General features: G+C 35.3%; 1 protein-coding gene across 3 annotated transcripts in view; it reads right to left on the bottom strand.

Moving 5' to 3' along the window:
- Window positions 1-9,220: 9,220 nt before the first annotated feature.
- The window catches only part of CHMP5 (charged multivesicular body protein 5), a 45,813-nt gene continuing 34,300 nt past the window's right edge, over window positions 9,221-20,733 (bottom strand). For all 3 annotated transcript variants that reach the window (XM_072597035.1, XM_072597037.1, XM_072597036.1), the window contains exons 7-9: window positions 19,253-19,361; window positions 12,141-12,253; window positions 9,221-10,533 (exon numbers count right to left, since the gene is read on the bottom strand). In XM_072597035.1, coding sequence (XP_072453136.1) covers window positions 10,483-10,533; window positions 12,141-12,253; window positions 19,253-19,361 — 273 coding nt within the window. In that variant the 3' untranslated portion in view covers window positions 9,221-10,482. The remainder of the gene's footprint in view (window positions 10,534-12,140; window positions 12,254-19,252; window positions 19,362-20,733) is intronic.

Here is a 20,733-nt window from a genome sequence, read left to right on the forward strand (position 1 = left end):
TCCTAAGACAGTAAGCAATTTGATATAAGTTATATAAGTGCAATTATGTAAAACATATTTCCATATTAGTCATGTTGTAAAAGAAGAAACAGACCAAAAGAAAAAAATCATGAAAAAAATAAAGTGAAAATAGTATGCTTCAATATGCATTCAGACTCCATTAGTTCTTTTTCTGGAAGTGAATAGCATTTTTCAACATGAGTTCTTGGGAATTGTATTGGATCATTGTATGCTGAGAATAGCTAAGTCATTCAGAGCTGATCATAGCACAATATTGCTGTTACTGTGTACAGTGGTGTCCTGGTTCTGTTCACTTCGTTTTGCATCAGTTCATGTAAGTCTTTCTGAAATTCATTTTTCTGAAATTTTCCTGTCTTCTTGACACTTCTTATAGCACAATAGTATTCCATTACATGTATATACCACAACTTGTTAAGCTATTCCCCAATTGATGGGCATCCCTTCAATTTCCAGTTCTTTGCCACCACAAAAAAAGCAGTTATAAAAATTTTTGTACAGATAGGTCCTTTTCCTTTTTTAAAAAAAAAATCTCCTTGGGATACAGGCCTATCAGTGGTATTTCTGGATCAAAAGGTATGTATAGCTTGATTGCCCTTTGGGCATAGTACCAAATTACTCTCCAGATTGGTTGGATAAGTTCACAACTCCACCAAGATCACATTAGTGTTCTAGTTTTCCCACATCCCCTCCACCATTTATCATTTTCCTTATGTTAGCCAATCTGATAGGTGTGAGGCAGTACTTGAGGAGTTTGTATTTCTCTAATCAATAGTGATTTTAAAGCATTTTCCCATATTACTATAGATTGCTTTGATTTCTTCATCTGAAAATTGCTTGTTCATATCCTTTGACCATTTAACAATAGGACTTATAAATTTGACTTTGTTTTCTAACTTTTTGGAGAAATGAGACCTTTATTAGAGACATTTGCTATAAAAATTGTTTCCCAGTCTTTTGCTTTTCTTCTAATCTTGGTTGCATCAGTTTTGCTTGGGCAAAACCTTTTTAATTTAATATAATCAAATTATCCATTTTATATCTTGTAATGCTGTCTATCTCTTGTTTGGTCATAAATTCTTCCCTTCTCCATGGATCTGACAGGTAAACTACTTTCTGCTCTCCTAATTTGCTTATGATATCACCCTTTGTCTAAATTATGTTCCCATCTTGACCTTATCTTGGCATGATGTTGGTCTATGTTTCTGCCATACTATTTTCCGGTTTTCTGAGCAGTTTTTGTCAAATAGTGAATTCTTGTCCAAGAAGCCGGGGTTTTGGGGTTTATCAAATACTAAATTGCTATGGTCATTTACTATAATGTAATTTGTACCTAATCTATTCCACTGATTCACCACTCTGTTTCCTAGCCAGTACCAAGTAGTTCTGAGGATTACTGCTTTATAATATAGTTTGAGATCTGCTACAGTCAGATCACTTTCCTTTGCATTTCTTTTTCATTAATTCCCTTGATATTCTTGACCTGTTATTCTTTCAGGTAAATTTTGTTATTATCTTTTCTAGTTCTATAAAATAATTTTTTTAGTAGTTTGATTGGTATGGCAATGAATAAGTAAATTAATTTAGGTAGAATCGTCATTTTCGTTATATTGGCTTGGCCTACTTATGAGCAATTCATATCTTTCTAATTGTTTAGATTGGTCTTTATTTGTGTGAAAAGCATTTTGTAATTGGGTTCATATAGTTCCTTGGTGTGTCTTGGCACGTAGATTCTCAAGTATTTTATATTGTCTGTAGTTATTTTAAATGGAATTTCTCTAACTCTTCCTGCTGGACTTTGTTGGTAATATATAGAAATGCTGATGTTTTATATGGCCACTTACTTTTAAAGACGAGGAAAATGAGGCTTAGAAAGGTTATATGACTTGCTCAGAGTCACAAAGATAGTTGATGGTAGATCCCCAGTTTGAACATAGGTTCTATAAGTCCCAATGCATTCTATCCTCTCTTTTTCCATTCAGAAATTCTACTTTTCTTTAATTTCAGAATCATCTCTTGAAAGAGTCCTTCCTTTCAACTGTTGAGTATTGTTCTTGCAACTAGGAAATAAGAAATACAGGTAATGGGGTATAGAAATTTATCTTGCCCTACAGGACAAAAGAGAAGATGGGAATAAGGGAAGGGAGGGATGTTAGAAGGGAGGACAGATTGGTGATAGGGGTAATTAGAATGCTCGGCGTTTTGAGGTAGGGCGAGGGGAGAAATGAGGAGAAAATTTGCAACCCAAAATTTTGTGGAAATGAATGTTGAAAATTTAAATAAATAAATTTAAATATTAAAAAAAAGAGTCCTTCCTTTACTGATATCTTCAACTGCTAGTGTCTCCCTCCAAAATTACTTGTAGTTCATATATATGTTTACATATGCACAAGTATATATAAATATATATATGCATTGTACATGTTATTTCCCTCTTACAATGTAAGCTCCCTGAGATCATCCTTTGTTCCCCTCTGGGTCATGCTGCTGCTGTTCCAGACTTTTCCTCCATGCCTTGGCTGCCAGTACCCACGGCCTTCTTACCTTGGGAAAACCTTTCACTATATTGGTTCCCCTTCTCCCATTGTTGCCATATCACCTTGGAATGTTTCTTTTTTCATTAGTGAGCTCCTCCTGGGACTTCTATGTTAGGGAGGGACCTAGGCCAGCCTTCATTCACCTCCCAGCTCTCCTTGGGACATTCCAGACTCTGCCTCAGATGCCATATCATGATGGAACTTTCCTAAATGCCTATGACCTTCTCCAACATGCTGGTCACTTCTATCAGTGATTTCTTCTTGGGACCTTCATTTTGTGGAGGGGCCCAGGCCACCTTTCCTTCATTCCCCTCCAAGTTCTGCTTCTGACTCTTTGATACTAAATTCTTATGTGGATACTTGCCTCCCTTCTTGACCACTATATTCACCTCCTTTTTGTATGTTATCTTTCTCCATTAGAGTATAAGCTTCTTGAGGGCAGGAACTATTTCCTTTTTTGGCTTTTATTTATATCCTCAACACTGAGCACAGGATCTGGCACATAGGAAGCACTTAATAAGTGTTTGTTGCCTTTTTGTTTCATATCTCAGTTATTTGCAATTGACTGAAAAATTTAGAGAATATACAATTTCATTGTACTTAGTTGTTTGTTGACTGATACAATATTTAACAAAATACTGCATTTACGTACTCTTTTCCAACAATATGTCTCCCAGACATTCATCAATATTGCTCAAGATTCCTTGAAAGATGCAAGATTTGAAATATCTGATAATAACGTAAACATCAGGCAAGGTACATAACAGGGAAATACTTTCCAATCATGCTTGCCACTATTATAGAGAAGATACAGTACAAAGTACAAGTTGAAGAGTGTTTTTCTGCATGTGGTAATGTCTTCTTAGTGCCCCTGTTTGTGGATAATATTGTATTGGCTGCATCAAGTCCTGAAATATCGTAGAGCCTCCTTGGCAAGAAACACTCAAAGTAAGGATCACCTGCACAAGAAAGATCACGTAGAGGAAGAATGTCTTTTGCCTAGTTTATGAAAGGGAGATTTGTGAAAAATTTATGGTCTGTCTGTCAGTAGGTATATCTGAAGCAGGCAATACAAGATAGATGGACAGTGACTTGGAGCCAAAGTTGAACAGGAGGAGAGATGGTTAGATTACCTTCTGGAAGCTGCAAAGTTCCATTGATGACATCAAGTTTCCCATGGAAACAAAGACCCAGCTACTTAAGTTATGTAATCTTATTGTATCCTTTTTCATTAACATTCTACCAGTATTGCTGTATGGTGGTGACACATGGAATTATTTATACATTGAGAAGATTCTGATCAAGTGCCAAGAACTCCGAAAACTTTAGGCATATGCAAATATGTCATTATTTTTAACTTTGTCAGTCTCTTCAGCTTTCACTGACAGAGCAAAGATATTCATAAAGAATTTTTTATTATTTTCCAAGTTTCCATTAAAGAAGCTGTTTCCCATCGCCCAGGCATAAAACCCACAAGTGGTAAAATGTTATAAAAAGTGTTCATAAATAACACTGTTGATGTCTTCACCAGAATATTCAAGCTTCACTCAGATTTGCCATCTGGACTATAATGAGGGACAGAGGGAAGAGATAAAGGCCTGGTGCTTTAAAAAGACTTCAAGTGAGATTTTTGTGTACTTTAATCAGGAAAGTGTGAATTCGTTTAAAAAAAATAAGCAAAGTACATGTTTTCATGATTCATTAATTCTTGAATTAAATATCAGAGGATAAGGTAGAGGTACTTGACATGAGGAGATTGTAACAGATAATCAGTGAAGAACTTCTAAGAAATATTATCAAGGAAATGTATGTTAGGAGGAGAAAATGTCTTGATTACATGGGGAGGGATGACAGGTTGACAGTCAGAGTGCTCCACTGGTACTCTCACAGTGTCAGCAGGGAGGAAGGCCTCTGGCACACTGGGTGGCAAACTTATGGAAGAATACAGACATTCATGGCAGGGAAGGGTACAATCTGTGTTGGAGGGAATTCCCAAATTGATGAGATCACAGATCTATTTGAATACTTAAGTATATTCCCCAGCACTTGTATATAGGTTGCTTGCTCTGGATCCTATCCTTCCATTCATGAGTTTTGCATTCCACGTCACATTGTTGACTCATATTGAGTCTAACTAAAAACCCCTGGATCTTTTTTACATGAGCAAGATCTCTCCTATCTTGTATTTGTGCAATTAATTTTTGAACCAAAGTATAGGAATTTATATCTACCCCTATAAAATTTCATTTTAGATTCAGTCCAGGATTTTTGCCTATATGGTTCTTCTGGACCCTATTTCTTTTGTTCAACATAATCAATTATTCCATTCAATATGTTAATTATATACTTTGTATCATCCACAGATTTGGGAATCGTAACACCTTTTATTCAAGTCCATGATAAAAAACATTGAATGGAGCAGCGTCAGTGACAAAGCACTTGTGACAATTTATTAAGTACTTATTTTCAGGTTAATTGCAATCATCCTTTGGGTTTGGTCATTCAAACAGTCTTAAATCCACCTAACTACACTATTGCCCAGCCTTGATTTCTCCATCTTGTCTGCCAGAGTACTACCTTTTCATTTTGCCTTTATGAGTTCCAAGTACACCATATATATGGCCTCTTCATCCCTGCACTATGAGGCAAAAAAGAAAAAAGAGGTTGGTCTGTGCATTATTTGACCTCATAGTTTGGGTTAAAGCAAAGACCTAATTCCAGGAATTTATAGGAAATGGGTGCTCAGGAAACTGGTACAGCCAAGAGTTTTATTATTATGTGGTGCAGCAAGCAGGCAAACACACACACACACACACACACACACACACACACACACACACACACACACACCATATGGCAATTAAACAGATGTTCATCCCCCAGATGTAAGAATGTTACCCAGCACAAGGGGAAGATGTGTCAGGCAGAAAACACACTCAGAGTTGGAGTTCAGGTAGTGAAGTTATATACCTTAAAAATGAGGTTGGTGGAGAACAGGTAATCAGTGCCAGATGTGAGAGGGAGCATTCCTAATCAGACCCACACGTGAATTTTTGCGGTCACTTATCAATACCAGGCTTGGGTAGGGGAAGTTTCTTTATTGGGACTAGAAACTTGAGAGGGTCTGGGTTGACTTAACTAAGGCAGCAGTACAGGAATGACTTAGAGACTACCACAGTTGGTCAGGAGTTTTATCCAGTTAGCAGCTGTGAGCATTAACTGCCTGAGATGGAGTTAACATAGGTCAAATCTGTTTAGTACCATTCTGTCTTTGCTTATACGTTTTATGGACATTTGGACCACTTAGCCTAAGTAACTCCATTTTGGAATCCAATAACGAGAACTATAACATTGAACAATTAAAAGATTACAATGATCACAATCTGGCATTACTGTATTGATGAACCTGGTTTTGGTCCCTAGAGAAGACCACCTTTCTAAGTGCTTATAAACCATGGGATTGCATGAGATTTTTTTGGCTATGAACAGAAGTTAACTTTAAAAGCATCCACCTTTTTTTCTAATTAAAAAAGACATTTGCCCATCTCTAATGCTTTAACATTCTCCAGTTTTTTAAAGACAGTGATAGCAATCACATCTGCAAGTTCTTTCATTTTTCTTAGATTTCAACTCTGTTACTGTTTTTGTTTTGTATTTCCCAGTCTGAAGATTATTCTTGGTAACAACAAACAAACAAACAAACCAGGAGTTAAGTAATTCTAATTTCTTGGCAATCAGTGGTCCTTTCCTTTTTTATGATCTCCTCTTAGACCTCAATATATTTATTTTTAAGTTCTTGTTCTTATTCTAAGCCTCAGCTAATTCTGAGCCTTCGTGTTTCTGAAATTATTCTTACAGTTCCCATAAGTTCATTTTCATTTACCTGTCCTTTTTTCTGTCTTCTCTATATATCCATGACATATTCTTATAGGACAGTGTTCCTCTTTGTTCACCTGTCCATGCTTCTATTTCCTGTATATGTTTTTTAAAAAAATTTTATTTGATAAGTTCTATGTGGTCATATCAGTCTCCTTTGATTGATTTTGATTGTCCTTTTTTCCTTATTAGAATTTTTTTGTGTTTACATCACCAAAATTCTGATAAGAGTATCTCATCCCTCCTAAACTGTTGTCCCCTGTAGAACAAAGGCCATGGCAGTCCAGGATCCTTTGAAATCTTTCATCTTTCAACTATGTCTAGCTTTTCTTCTCCTTATATATCAAGAGCTCCATGTTGAAATGGTCACTTCTTCCTAAAAATCCCATTATTTCTACTTCAGTTGGTCAGAGTTGGATCCAGAGTAGCAGTTCTTATCACTTCTTCTACCTTAAGAATGTGGAAGAACCTTAAGAAGTTGTCTTCCAGGCAAGTCAAGCATTAGCGAGAGAGAGAGAGAGAGAGAGAGAGAGAGAGAGAGAGAGAGAAAGAGAGAGAGACTGAGACAGAGAGAGGAGAGGAACAGAGATAGTGAGATAGAGACAGTGAGACAGAGACAGAGAAATGAGAGAGACAGAAACAGAGACAGAGAGGAGAGAAACAGAGAGACAGACAGTGAGACAGAGAGACAGAGAGATGAGACCGAAACAGAGAGATACTCATGCCTTCCTTTTCCTAGTTATCTCCTTAAAGCGATGGATATATACAAATATAGATATCTATATCTATTTTCACATCTGCTACTACTTACTCCCAGTAATCCTTCTACCCAATATCTGCCTTCTGAATAAAGCATACCCTTTCACTGCTATAGTCCAGTAATGAGTCACAAGTGCCAGTAACATCCTGACACTCTGATGGACATTTTTTCATTGAGAATCATGTACTGAATGACCCAGCCAAACCGTTTTCCATGTTGTCTTCCCTATTAGATTATGAGCTCCTTGGGAGCAGGGCTTCTTTCTACCTTTGTGTTCCTAGAGCTTAGTGTTTGTTACAAAGCAGGTACTTAAATGCCTATCTCTTCCCTCCCAGTCTTTGCACCAGCTGTACTCATTGCTCTCCAGGAGCTCACAGTCCAATGGAAAATGCAGAAAAGGAAGCTGGAGGAGAGGGGGAAGTCCCCGAGTGTGAGCATGGTGTTGAAGTTTAAACCAAAGAGATCATTTAGGAGGTTCTGATATTTTCCAGGACTTGACTCTATCTACACTGGTGCCTGCGAAGAGGAGCATCTGGATTTATTTATCATTTACACAGGAAAGTCTTCTTCTGTTTGGACTTCGTGCTGGATGGGCTCCCTGACATTTACGAACACCTCTGCTGAACACACATCTCTGTTTAATGTCACTTGACACTAGAAGGTCAAGATGATGTTTCAAGTAATCTTTTATGATTTTTTTCACGTTGATGGGAGACACTTTGTTGGAGGAAAGCCTTTAAAATGGTACTTTATACTGCAAATCAAACACTTTAAAAAAAGTCACTAATAAGCATTTGCTTTTATATTCTTCCTACCTTTCAGTTAGTCAGGACTATAAAGATATGGTTTGCTGTAGTACGTTGTATGCAAAAGCCTGCTTATTTTCTTCTCAAATTTTCCTCAAAGATGACTTTCATTTGAATATAAATTTATAAAGACTTTACAAAGATGGCAAAGTTGGCATGGGACGTGGTAATTACTGATGTTTTCTTGTAGCCTTCTTTTGATAAAAAGGCCTACAATTTCTCTGAAGTGTTTGATTACTTCCTTCTTTTAGGAATAACTGAGATGGAATTAGTTTTCCTTATTACTCAGGTACAATTGTACACTTTTGGGTAGACAGCTTACATGAGCAGTATTATTACTGACCCTTCTCTTGCTAAGTCTTTCATGAAGAATTGGGCCTCTCTATTGACAGAGCTGTTCCTTTTCTGTGTCTGCTATTCAAGGCCCAACTCAAGTGCCATCTTCTTTATGAAGTCTTTCCTGACCCACTCTCAAACTGGGTAGGATCTTTCCCTCTGAATCTCCATAGCATTTTATTTGTACCTCACCTTATAGCACATCATATCTGGCTTTTTATTGTAAGTATCTGCATACTTGCCTGTTCCCCTTATTAATATAAATGACCTAAGAAGATGGAATTTCATTCTTCTTTGTACACCTTCAATCACCTAAATGAACTGCACATAATAAGTAGATACTTAATATGTATCTTGAATTTAATTCTATGGCTCCTCTGGGTTATGTAAAGCAGAAGTGCCAAACTTGCTACTAGATTCAATTCAGATTGAAATGTAATTGAAAAATGTTTAACCAAACAAATAAAAATACAACACAACACAGATAATGTTAATTTGTGGTTTTCTAAGTCAATTATGAGTAAACTAATTTCTATTTTAGTTTGACTCTACTTATGTGCAGGGTAGTTTGAAAGTCATTATTGGTCAAAGGTTTTCAGAACATAATGCTTACCTTGAAAAAGTAAAAAAAGAATAAGCAAACTGAATATATGTTTTAGTTATAAATGTTGTACTAGAGTTACCTTTCCAAAATATAGGCCTAGAGGACTAAAATGCCATTTTTTGTGCCCTTTTCTCTGTTAATCAGCATCAGGGATAAGTTGGCAGAGATAAGATTAAAGCAATGCAACAAACAAGATAATACAGACCACAAGATAAGGTCCCTATAGTAAAAACTGTAACCAATACCTCAGTGCTAAACATTACATGCAATTCTTACAGCAATATTTATTTAACAAATATTTATTGAGCACCTACAATGTGGCAAAAACATTACATTTGCGAAGTAATTTACAAAAAATGTGTCCATATGTTATTGAACACGTATGTGAAATAGCATGTTATCGTGGGAAAAATGCTGGACTTGTGGTTAGAAGACTCAGGCTGAAATCCCAGATCTCCTCCTTACTACCCGTGAGGCCTTGGGCAACTCACTTCACTGCTCCAGGCCTCATTTTTCTCATCTGTAAAATGATGGTGTTAGACTAGAAAATCTCTTAAGATCCCTTCCAGCTCTAAAACCTACAACCCTATATTAATTCATTTAATCTTTGCAACAACTGTAAGATAGGCAAATGAGCTACGATTATCACTATGTTACAGACAGGATGACTAAGGCCCGATAAAATGACTAATCCAAAGTCACCCAGCTAGTCAGGTGACAGACACAGACCCAGGGTCTAGGTTTTCTGGCACCCAATCTAGTGTATTTTCTACCATACTGCCACTGTCCATGACACATTGTCATTGGCAAATTTTGGTTTTTAGTGGAACCTTTAGGTTGAAGGAAATATTATTAAATTATATCCTTTTGAAAAATATTTATTGAGTATAAATACATGTAAGTGTTAGGATATAACTTCATTAATGATTATAACTCAACTGTAATACTGAAGAAACCTTAGAATTATCCAGGTTTAAGACAAAAGCATAGGAAGAAAACCAATTTAAATATTGAAGATAGTGATGATTCACTGACATGAAGATACAACAAAACCTACATCTCAATTAAAGACATTTTAAATTAGTGTCTGATTTCACAATGGTATACATATTTGAACTATTTTCAGAATTACAAGAATGGTCCAAAATAGTTTAATAATCTTGATAAGGAAGTAGGGTCTTATAAATACATCATTTCTTTTATCAAGTTATTAGGAAATTAAAGAATTTAAAGAAATCACATATCCTTGATTTTACTTAATTCAGAAATAAAATATAAATAAAGGAAAACTGAAGTCCTATATAACCACCAATATTTTACAGGTTTTTCTTTTGTAAGATGGAAGGAATTTTAAAATCTTACATAAAGAAAGTTCCTATTCAATGAATCAGTTCTCTAAATGAAAAAAAAAATAGTGTCCTAAACTTTTTCAGGGAAAGGAACAAGGATATGCAAATTGTTATGGTGACATTGCAAAGGCAAAATATTTCCCACTTTTCCATAACTTGTATTTATTATATATAGCATACTGTTAAAGACAGAGCTCTATGTAGCTGGAATCTGTGGCAGTCCAAATTCATCCACCAGGACACCATCCTGCAGGAGGAAAAAGATCTCTTAATATCACATATGTAAAAAATTTATAACCAATCATTAGCAAAAAACTTATTCCCAAAGTTCATCAAGCAAAACAAACAATCCCCAATAATCAGTAAAGAGGGAAACAAAGGTGAAAACCTTTAAAGAAACGAGAAAAGAAATGGAAAAATGAAGCAATTAGGAACCAAGAAAGAAATTCACAGTAGGAAAAGAGAAGAAAACAAAGAAGGTAGAACAGAGAACAGGGAAATACAGGAAAAAGAAGGAAAATAAAAGAGAAATACAATTGAAAAAAAGAGGGTATAATAGTTTAAAAGAGAAAAAACTGGGGAGACAAAGTCTTTTCCCTCTAATGTAACTTTTTAATTTAAATATATGTATGTATGTATTTATATGTATCTATTTTGTATACGTACACACATACAACACTTCATTTCCAAGTGAAGCATATTCCTTTCTTGTTCTCTTGAATCATTCCAACAAGTCATCTAAATTGAAACTACCTTCGCTAATACGCTACAGTAGACAATGACATTTTGTCATATTTCTGTTAATGATGAGTGTAGATTCCAGTAACTCAATTTGTACAGAAAGGTCAGGAGGCAAAGGTACATGGGATACCCATGTACCAAAACAGAGGAAGCTTTAGGACCTGGAAAAAGTCAGGATATAGTTTCCTCTCCCTCATTAAGAATTGGTCCTTTAGAAATCATAGCTAGGCCAGTCTTCCCAATTCATCCTATGTAAAGAGGAGGAAGGAACTGTTTTCGAGGATTGATAACCATTCCTTCTGACTGTACACCTCTTGGCTCTCTACCTTGGTAAAAAATAAAAACTAAACTCATGGTATGATATTAGGCTCCCCCCATGTTCTACCCCCTTCTCAATTCTCACCACCTGACTGATGATGCCCTGAAATCTTTCAATAAGGAACAAAGCCTTTTAATATACAGTTAGAAGTTCAAGACCTCACGCAAAAAGCATATTAATGGGGACTTCATTTATACTTAAGTGCAATCCCTTCACTATCCAATAAGTGTAAATGGCCAGTACAAAATGAGAGGCAGCACAATGAAGAGTGGAAGGACCTGGGCTCAAAGCTGGTTCTTCCACTTATTGCCTGTTTCTCTGGGCCTATTTCCTCCTCTATAAAATGAGGGAACTGGAAGAGATGAAACCTAAGGTCTCTTCCAATTCTAAGTCTATGTTCCTATGGAAAAAATTGAGAAAACTCAATATTTGGGAAATACTCAGCAAAGTAAATTGATTTTAAAACAAATTACATCAATAGATGGAGAAAAATATAAAAGTACACGTCAAAAACTGGCATCTTTTTTATGTTAACTTATCATGCTATGTTATCTTATCATGATAACATGGACTGCAGTGTTTACTGGATAGAAGTACTTCTGTATCAGTGTGCCATCACCTATTGGACTACATTTATATTCAACTGCAGGAAAACTGAATTAAGTTAAACTTGAGCTTAAAGGAATAAAGACCGTACCACTTCTCACCATGATACTTCATAAGTGTTTTTCACATTCTCATATCTGATTGTCAGGAATAAAACTTTATTTTCCTATCAAAAAAAATCTTCCCACCTTGTTTTTTGCATCACTGGGAACACCTTCAGGAATTGCTGGTGCAGATGCTGCTTCATCTAAGTAAGAGCTGTCTTCATCAGCTAAGAGCTCATCACCAAGTGCATCCAATTCTGAAAGAAAACCAATAAACTCTGTATTAACCAATCAACTTTCTAGAAAAAAATATATTTGAGAATAATATTAGATAACAAAATGCCAAGACAGTTACAGTATTTTAGCAAATGTGAAGCAAGTGTGGAAAGGCATAAGAAATGCCTTTGATTCGTCTACATTAATTCATTTATTGAACCTGTCTTATCCATTTGATTCAGTGCTCTGTATATTTTAGAAATGAGGCCTTTGTCACAGACACTGGTTGTAAAAATTCTCTCCTAGTTTTGTGGAAATCTCTCCATGGAGAACTGGCAGCATGTTGCTGTGGAAAAGAGGACTTAGTGGAGTCAGAGTCATAGGTTCAAGTCTAACGTCTGCCAACTCACTATCTCTGTGTGATCTTGGACAATTCACTTACCTACTATGGCCTCAGCTTCCTCATTTGTAAAATGAGGTTAGCTTAGACCGAAAGTTCTCAGAGCATGGTCTGGGGAACTCCTACAGGTCCCAGAGACCCTTCCAGAGGGTCTGTACGGTCAAAACTATTTTCATAATAATACTAAGATGTTCTAATTTCTGATAAAGTAAATCTCAGTGGATATAACTTACATAAACAAAAGCTCTTGGGGGGGAAAAAGAAGTTCCTCAACAATTTTTAAGAATTTTAAGATGTATATTCAATATGGTACTAGAAATGTTAGCTTCAGCAATAAGAGAAGAAAAAGAAATTGAAGGAATCTTCATCTTTGTAGATGATATGATGATATACTTAGAGAATCCCAGAGAATAATGTAAAAAAACTACTTGAAATAAAATAACTTTAACAAAGCTGCAGGATATAAAATAAACCCAAATAAATCTTCAGCATTCTTATATATTACTAACAAAGCCCAACAGCAAGGTTCAGAAAGAGAAATTCCATTTAAAATTATTGTAGACATTATAAAATATCTGGGAGTCTACCTGCCAAAACAAACCTAGGAACTATGTGAACACAATTACAAAACACTTTTCACGCAAATAAAGTCAGATCTAAATAATTGGAAAAACTTCAGCTGCTTGTGGGTAGGCCAAGCTAATATAATAAAAATGACAATTTTACCTAAATTAATTTACTTATTTATGCCAATCAAACTACCAAAAATTATTTTATACAGCTAGAAAAAATAATAACAAAATTCATCTGCAAGAACAAAAGGTTCAGAATATTAAGGGAATTAATGAAAAGAAATGTGGCCTACCCATACCAGATCTTAAATTTTACTATAAAGCAGCAATCATCAAAACTACTTGGTACTGGCTACGACACAGAGTGATGGATCAGTGGAACAATTTAGGTACACAAGACACAGTAGTCAATGATTACAGTAATCTACTGTTTGATAAACACAAAGACTCCAGCTTCTGGGATAAGAACTCCCTATTTGACAAAAACTGCTGGGAAAACTAGAAAACAGGATAGCAGAACTGGGCATTGACTAATTATCTTATATCGTATAGCAAAATAAAGTCAAAATGGGTTCACAATTTAGATATAAAGGCTGATGGCTATAAGCAATCTGGGAGAGCAAGGAATAATTTACCTGTCAGATTTACAGAGAAGGGAAGAATTTATGACCAAACAAAAGACAGAGAACATTATGAAATGTAAAGCAGATAATTTTAATTACATAAAACTGAAAAGTTTTTGTACAAACAAAGCCAACGTAACCAAGATTGGGAGGGAAGAAGAAAACCGGGAAAGAATTTTTACAACCAGTGTCTCTTATAAAGGCCTCATTTCTAAAATATCTAGAAAACTGAGTCAAATTTGTAAGAGTACAAGTCATTCCTCAATTGGTAAATGGTCAAAGGATATGAAGAGGCAGTTTTCAGAGGAAGAAATTAAAGATATTAATAGTTAGATGAAAAAATGCTGTAAATCACTACTGATTAGAGAAATGCAAATCAAAACAACTCTCAAGTACCACATCACACCTGTTCAGATTGTCTAACATGACAAAATAGGAAAATGATAAATGCTGGAGAAAATGTGGAAAAAGTGGAACACTAATGCATTGGTGGTGGAGTTGTGAACTGCTTCAATCATTTTGGAGGGCAACCTAAAACTATGCCCAGAAGGCTATAAAAATATGCATACTCTTTGACCCAGCAATACCACTCCTAGGGCTGTACCCCAAAGAGATCATACAAATGGGAAAAGGACCCACATGTATAAAAATATTCATTTTGTGGTGGCCAAGAATCGGAAATTGAGGGGATAACCATCAACTGGGGAATGGCTGAACAAGTTGTGGTATATGAATGTAGTTGAATACTACTGTGCTATAAGAAATGATAAGGAGGTGAACTTCAGAAAAACCTGGAAAAACTTATATGAACTGTGATGATGAGTGAGGGGAGCAGAACCAGGAAAACATTTTACACAGTTACAGCCATATGGTGCGATGACTAACTTTGATAGACTTGGCTCTACTCAGCAATGCAAGGTACTCAGACAACTCCAAAAGAGTCATGATGGAAAATGCTACCCACATCCAGAGAAAGAATTATGGAGTCTGAATACAGACCGAAGCTCACTATTTGCTCTTTTTTGTTTTGTTTCTTCTTTCTTGTAGTTCATTCCATTGGTTCTAATTCTTCTTTGCAACATGACTAATGTGAAAATATGATTAATGTGAATGTATATGTAGAGCCCATATTGGATCGCATGCTGTCTTAGGGAGGAGAGAGGCCGAAGGAAGGGAGGAGAAAATTTGGAACTTAAACGCTTGTAGAACTGAATGTTGCAAACTAAAAATTAATTATTTTTTAAAAAGAATTTAAAAAATGTAAAGGGAGTCCTGAGACCAAAAAGTTTGATGACTTAGAACTTACAGTTCTAAGTCTATGAAATTATAATAACTGTTGGATCAGAACAATATAGTTTCACAGCTGGCCAGACCTCAGAGTTCATCTAGTTCAACCCCATCATTCTGCAGATGAGGAAACTGAGGACATAAAGGTTAAATGGCTTGCCCACAGTCACAATGTTACATACATTGTGGCTAAGCCCCATCCTGAAACAGTTATGACACAACCGATAATTAAACACACAAATCCTTTCTGTTCTTTGCCTGAGTAAACCAGAAACTAGTGTTCCATATTAGGTGGTGCTCATTTTTCTGGCCAGGGACTATGGTACAAAGGGTTAGTGAGAGAGTGGTACAGTCTTGAGCAAAAGTGTCAGACATGTGGCCTGCACCAGATTAAAATGTAATTGAGAAATATTTAACATAAAAATACAATAAAACATAGATAATTTAACATTTTAAAACTGTTAATAAACAGCCTATGGGGATTGTTATGTATGGCTTAATGGCCTCCATTTTTATTTGAGTTCCACATGACTAGTCTTAAGGACACCCTCATTTGCCTACCTAACGAAGGGAAAAGTTGTTGGGAGGAATGAGATATATCTATAAAATCAGTTTCTTGTAAAGATCTAATTTAAGTTTTTATATTTTGTATTTTGGCCCAAGAAAACACTTCATGTTTATGACTTGTTTCCTGTGGAACCTAATTATGATCACTGTAGTCTTGTTTCAACTCATGTCATTGTTGATTAGATGACTTTTGCTGGTATCCTTGCTCTCTTGGTTGCCTATTCATGTGTGTATTTCTTATTTTCTCTACTAGCTGGTAATCTCCTACAGGGAGGGCCTTGTGGATCTGAAATCAGGACCTCAGTTCAAATGCTAGCTCTGCCACTTACTGTGTTGTGTAAATTACTTGGAATAAGCAATAATTTTGATAATGATTTTATAATGGCAAAGATCATGTATGTATGCTTCCACTGGCACTAAGCTGACTCATAATATCTGACCCCAAGGGAAACTGGATTAAGCTGGTTTCCCACCTTAATTATGATTAGCTCCCAGTCAGACAAGTGCTGGATTTTGTACCATACACATGGGTTTCATTACTCTCCTTTGTTGTGTTTTAAATTCTATGGTTTGTAAGGATGGATACCATGCTAAGGAAACACGCAAAAGTTATAGTGCTTAAAGAGCAACTGCAAACCCATGATGAAAACAGGAGCACTGAAGCACAAAGGAAAGTGGTTAGAAACCAAAAACAATGTTCCAACCTGACAAAATATTACTGCAACAGTCCTTAGAAAACCATTAAGGACTTTCTGAGAGGCCTGGAAGTTAAAAGGGGTGATTATTGATTTCTCAACAACAGGGCTTCTTAACCTGATGTCCATTATCATTTTTAAAAAATTATTTTGACTTTAAAATTTGATTAATTAAAAATTATTTTGACATTTCAATATAATCGGTCTCCTTATTTTATCAATTTAAAAACACTATGCTGAGGAGTTCATAGGCTTCACAAAGCAGCCAAAGGGCCCAAAGCACAAAAAAGGTTAAAAACTGGTGTTTTAAAGTATGGCATGAACTTCTTGAAGTTGGTAGAACAGTGAGATGATCAGTTTTTCAAAAAGATGCTAATCACTTCCATGAAGAAAAAAAACATGTTGTGGGCAAAATAAGAAAACTGAAATCTTGAAGAACAAAGGAAAAAAGGAAACTTTTGCTGATGAACTAAATTTTTGTTCAAGATTATACCAACATTGCTGTGAGAAAGGTCAGATGGACCTGTGAGAGCTGGGCAACTTTATCAGATTTTTAAAACATTAATCCCACTCCCACCCCTTCTACTGCCCACAAAAAAAGTTTAAGGGATTTTAAAAAATATTTCCAATGAGATTGGAAGTCTTTTTTCTACTAAGAAAATGATGAATATATTGATACACTGAGAAGCAGCACTGACTAGGAGTTACAGAAATTCACAAATGGAGATAAAATACTGCAAACTGCCTTACAGCATCAGGAAAAATTAAGAAATTTATCTAAGAGACGGATATAAATTTAGTTCAATAGCTTAGGAAATCATCTGATTTAAATCAGTCTGAAAACATACAGGCTATAATCAAAGCCAGAGTTTCAAAAATGGATTTATCAACGATAAGTTTAATATCCAATATGATAAAATTGATAAAAGTGATAAAGAATTAAAGAATGTGTCAAGATCTTGTGAATCTAACGCCAAATCAAGTAAAAGAAAGGAATCCAGCAAAAGAAAAATAAATTTCATTTGAAAAGGTTTTTAAGATGTAAAATTGTAAGGTTTATTGTATATTAGTACATTTAGTTATTTTATATTTTCCAAGCTCATCTGCACATCATCATGCTGACTGTAACCTAAGGCAGATCTACCAGAGTCACAATTTCCTCATCTATAAAATAAGTTTTGAATTAGATAAATTTAAATTTATGAACCTATGAAACAGTAAGTATTAAATGAATCCAATACCACAAATATTTATTATGCAAGTATTAAGGTTGACTAATGGATAACAATTTGTATACATTTAAGTTAAATTGTCATGTACCTCAAGGTGCACATTCCACATAACCTTTGGAAACACGACTTCCAAAAGAGGAGAGTGCACTGAACACTTTCTACTACATATAAGGCACTGAGCTAACTGATATTCTTTAGAATAGGATTTAGATTTGAATCCAAAGAAGAAACAAGAATCACTAAGGGTTCTTTTTTCCTTTATGGTAATTATTTTTGAATTGTTCAGAAAAAAGTGCTACATGTAGACAGATACATATTATGGAGAGAGAATAAAATCCTACTTGTAACTTCAGCTTTGCACAGTCCCTTGTCTTCAGCACCAAATTCTGTTCATTTTCAAAACTGTGAAATTCTAAATGATTGACTTAATATTTCTTCTTCATTTATGCTTTAGAGAATTAAAAAGTGAGGGTGGAAGAAGACTTGAACAAGTTGAATACAGAGGTATGATTAAATAAAATTCAAGCTCAAAGGTAGTTTTATATTTACTGGTAGCAAAATGAGTTGAATTAGAGAAATGGATCATACAACTGCAGAGGATTCAGGATAAACAATGGTGCCACAGAGAGTCTACAAAGGACAAATGGACAAGAAGGGGAACACCCCAGGAGAAAATGCAAAATGACCAATTAAAAGAAGTAAAAGTAACAGTAATCATGATTATTATAAAGATAATTATTATAAATAAAATTATAAATTATATAAAATATAAATATTACAAAATCATGATATATTAGAAATGATAAATATGATAAAATAAAATATAAAAAATATATAAATTATAAATATTATAAATTATATAATGCTTTGCATTTTATTTAATGTAATCCTCATATAATCCTGTGAAACAGGCAATGTAAATACTATTATCATCCCCATTTTATAGCTTTATGGTGGGGAGATTGAAGCTTAGAGATTAAGTGACTTGCCAAAGGTCACAGAGCTAATATGAGAACTGAGATTCAAATCCAGGGATCTCCTTCCTTCAGGTGTAGAATTCCTTCCATTACTCCATGCTTCCCCATTGGTAATAATGTTTTGAATAAACAAAGGGTGAAAAAAAAGATCATGGAAAATATGTTAAGAGGAAGAAGGAAGTATGAAGTAGAATGGTAAAGGAATCTAAAGAAATTAAAAGAAAAACATTCCATAAAATTGCGGAGTTTGAGGGGACTAGAATTTCACAATGTCCAATGGTCTACCTGTCCAATACAAGGAAACCTCTGACTGAGGCTGGTCCTCTTGGCCTCTTTCCATAATATTTCTTTTCTTTCTTTCTCCTTTACTGACTCTAAAGAAAAGGGAATTGAAGAAACAAATAGAGACAGGAAAAAGAAAATCTGTACTTCCAGAAAAGGCAAGAAAGGATTAACAATGGAAAATGTATGAAAATCATCTGAAGGTTCTCAGGGACACCTGCCTCCCTAATTCTTCCTTGTGAGTTTCAATTAATGCGACAGCTGCTAAATGGAAAAAATAACTAAAATTCTTGACATTTCTGTTTCATATTCTCTTTCCCTTGAATTATCTTGCCTTATCTCATGGAAAACTGGCAGCCCCAAGCACTGAATATTAAGAACCATGAACAGCTGATTGTTACTCACCTGCCTCTAGGTCATCTTCATCTATCTCTGGGGTTCCGTAACTCCGGCTCAATGCTTCTTGGATTTCATTTGCATCTTCCATCATATCTTCCAATTGGTCTTGTATATCCTAAATAAATTTTTAAAAAAGCGTTTATTCACATACTTCTTTCTGTACCTACCCCCTTCAAATTTAAGAAAATGACCAGATTTTTCTTCTGCCAGTGAGTTCATTAATTAGTTTGTTAGCAGCAGGAGGAGCTATTCTAAGTTAAATGATGAAGAGAAAATTTAATGGGACAATAAGGAGAGAAGTCAAGCTCCAGAAAAGGAAGATGACACTAAGAGAGAAGGTAACAAAGTCACACACAACAGCAATGCAGAACTTTCCTGCCTGTCTTTATTAACAAAAAGCTATTAAAATTCGAAATAAAGGGTGGGTAATACGCTAATTTTTTCATTTAAACTTCAGTGTCCTCCTCAAGCTTACATAAAGAGGAAACTTAGACTAAACACATAAATTACGCAAACATCTCTACTGGCAACCCTTGATTATCTAAGCTAATGGATCAAAGCAGGATCTGAATAATCACCAAAAAAGCAATCCATTGCCACTTGAGGTATCAAACAGAAATTAGTCCTGTTACACAGGGCAAAGGAGAAGGGTGAAGCTCTGCCTGGATGGCACTGATAACAGACAGAAAATGAGGTTCCTGTTCGGTTAGAGTTCTAAATCTTTTTTTGTGCTATGGACCCCATTTCCAAGCAGTGTTTTTAAATATACACATAAAAGCAGAATAAAGAGAATGAGATTCAAACACGGAGTGAAAAAATGATGAAAAGATTTTAAAAAAAGGCCCATAGAAATATTTAGATAGAGGCAAACAAAAGGATGAGCAGAAGACAGCAGGGAAGCAGGCAGAAGATACAGGAAAAAGGGAGCAAGGTAAGCCAATACAGGAAGCAGACAAATCTGTAAGCTGAGGGGAGAGAAGGAGACAGTGGACATTTGTTATTTATCCATGAGAAAGGGCAAAGAACAGGTGGAGAGGGCATGGCACACACAAAGAATGGAATGATGGAAAAATATACCAGACAGAAAGACCAAAGGCTTGACTTCCTTATGACACATGGTTATGTCTAACACGGTTAGATGGAAAGTATAAAACATTCCATCTCATTTTACTCTACTCAGTTTTACTGTTTAAGTGTTTGTAAGCAAAGGCTATTTCTTCAACAAATTCTTCCCTTGTTTTAACCTGTGCTTCAGAAACTACGCTTATGCACAAGATACAAAACTATATAAAGAGGTTTTGTGGAGATGGTAGAGGGTGTTTTGGAAGCAGTTTGAAGAGATATTCTTGAAAAAGTAAGGAGGGAATCTATAAAACTTAGAAAAAATAAAGAGTGAATCCTCTTTTTCCTTTACTGAAAGATACAGCAAGACACAGAAAGAGTGTCCCTCTATAGATTCAGCACCAGGGTCAAGGTGATATTACTTT

This window comes from Notamacropus eugenii, chromosome 3 (genome assembly GCF_028372415.1).
Source record: "Notamacropus eugenii isolate mMacEug1 chromosome 3, mMacEug1.pri_v2, whole genome shotgun sequence".
In the NCBI taxonomy this organism is placed as follows: domain Eukaryota; kingdom Metazoa; phylum Chordata; class Mammalia; order Diprotodontia; family Macropodidae; genus Notamacropus; species Notamacropus eugenii.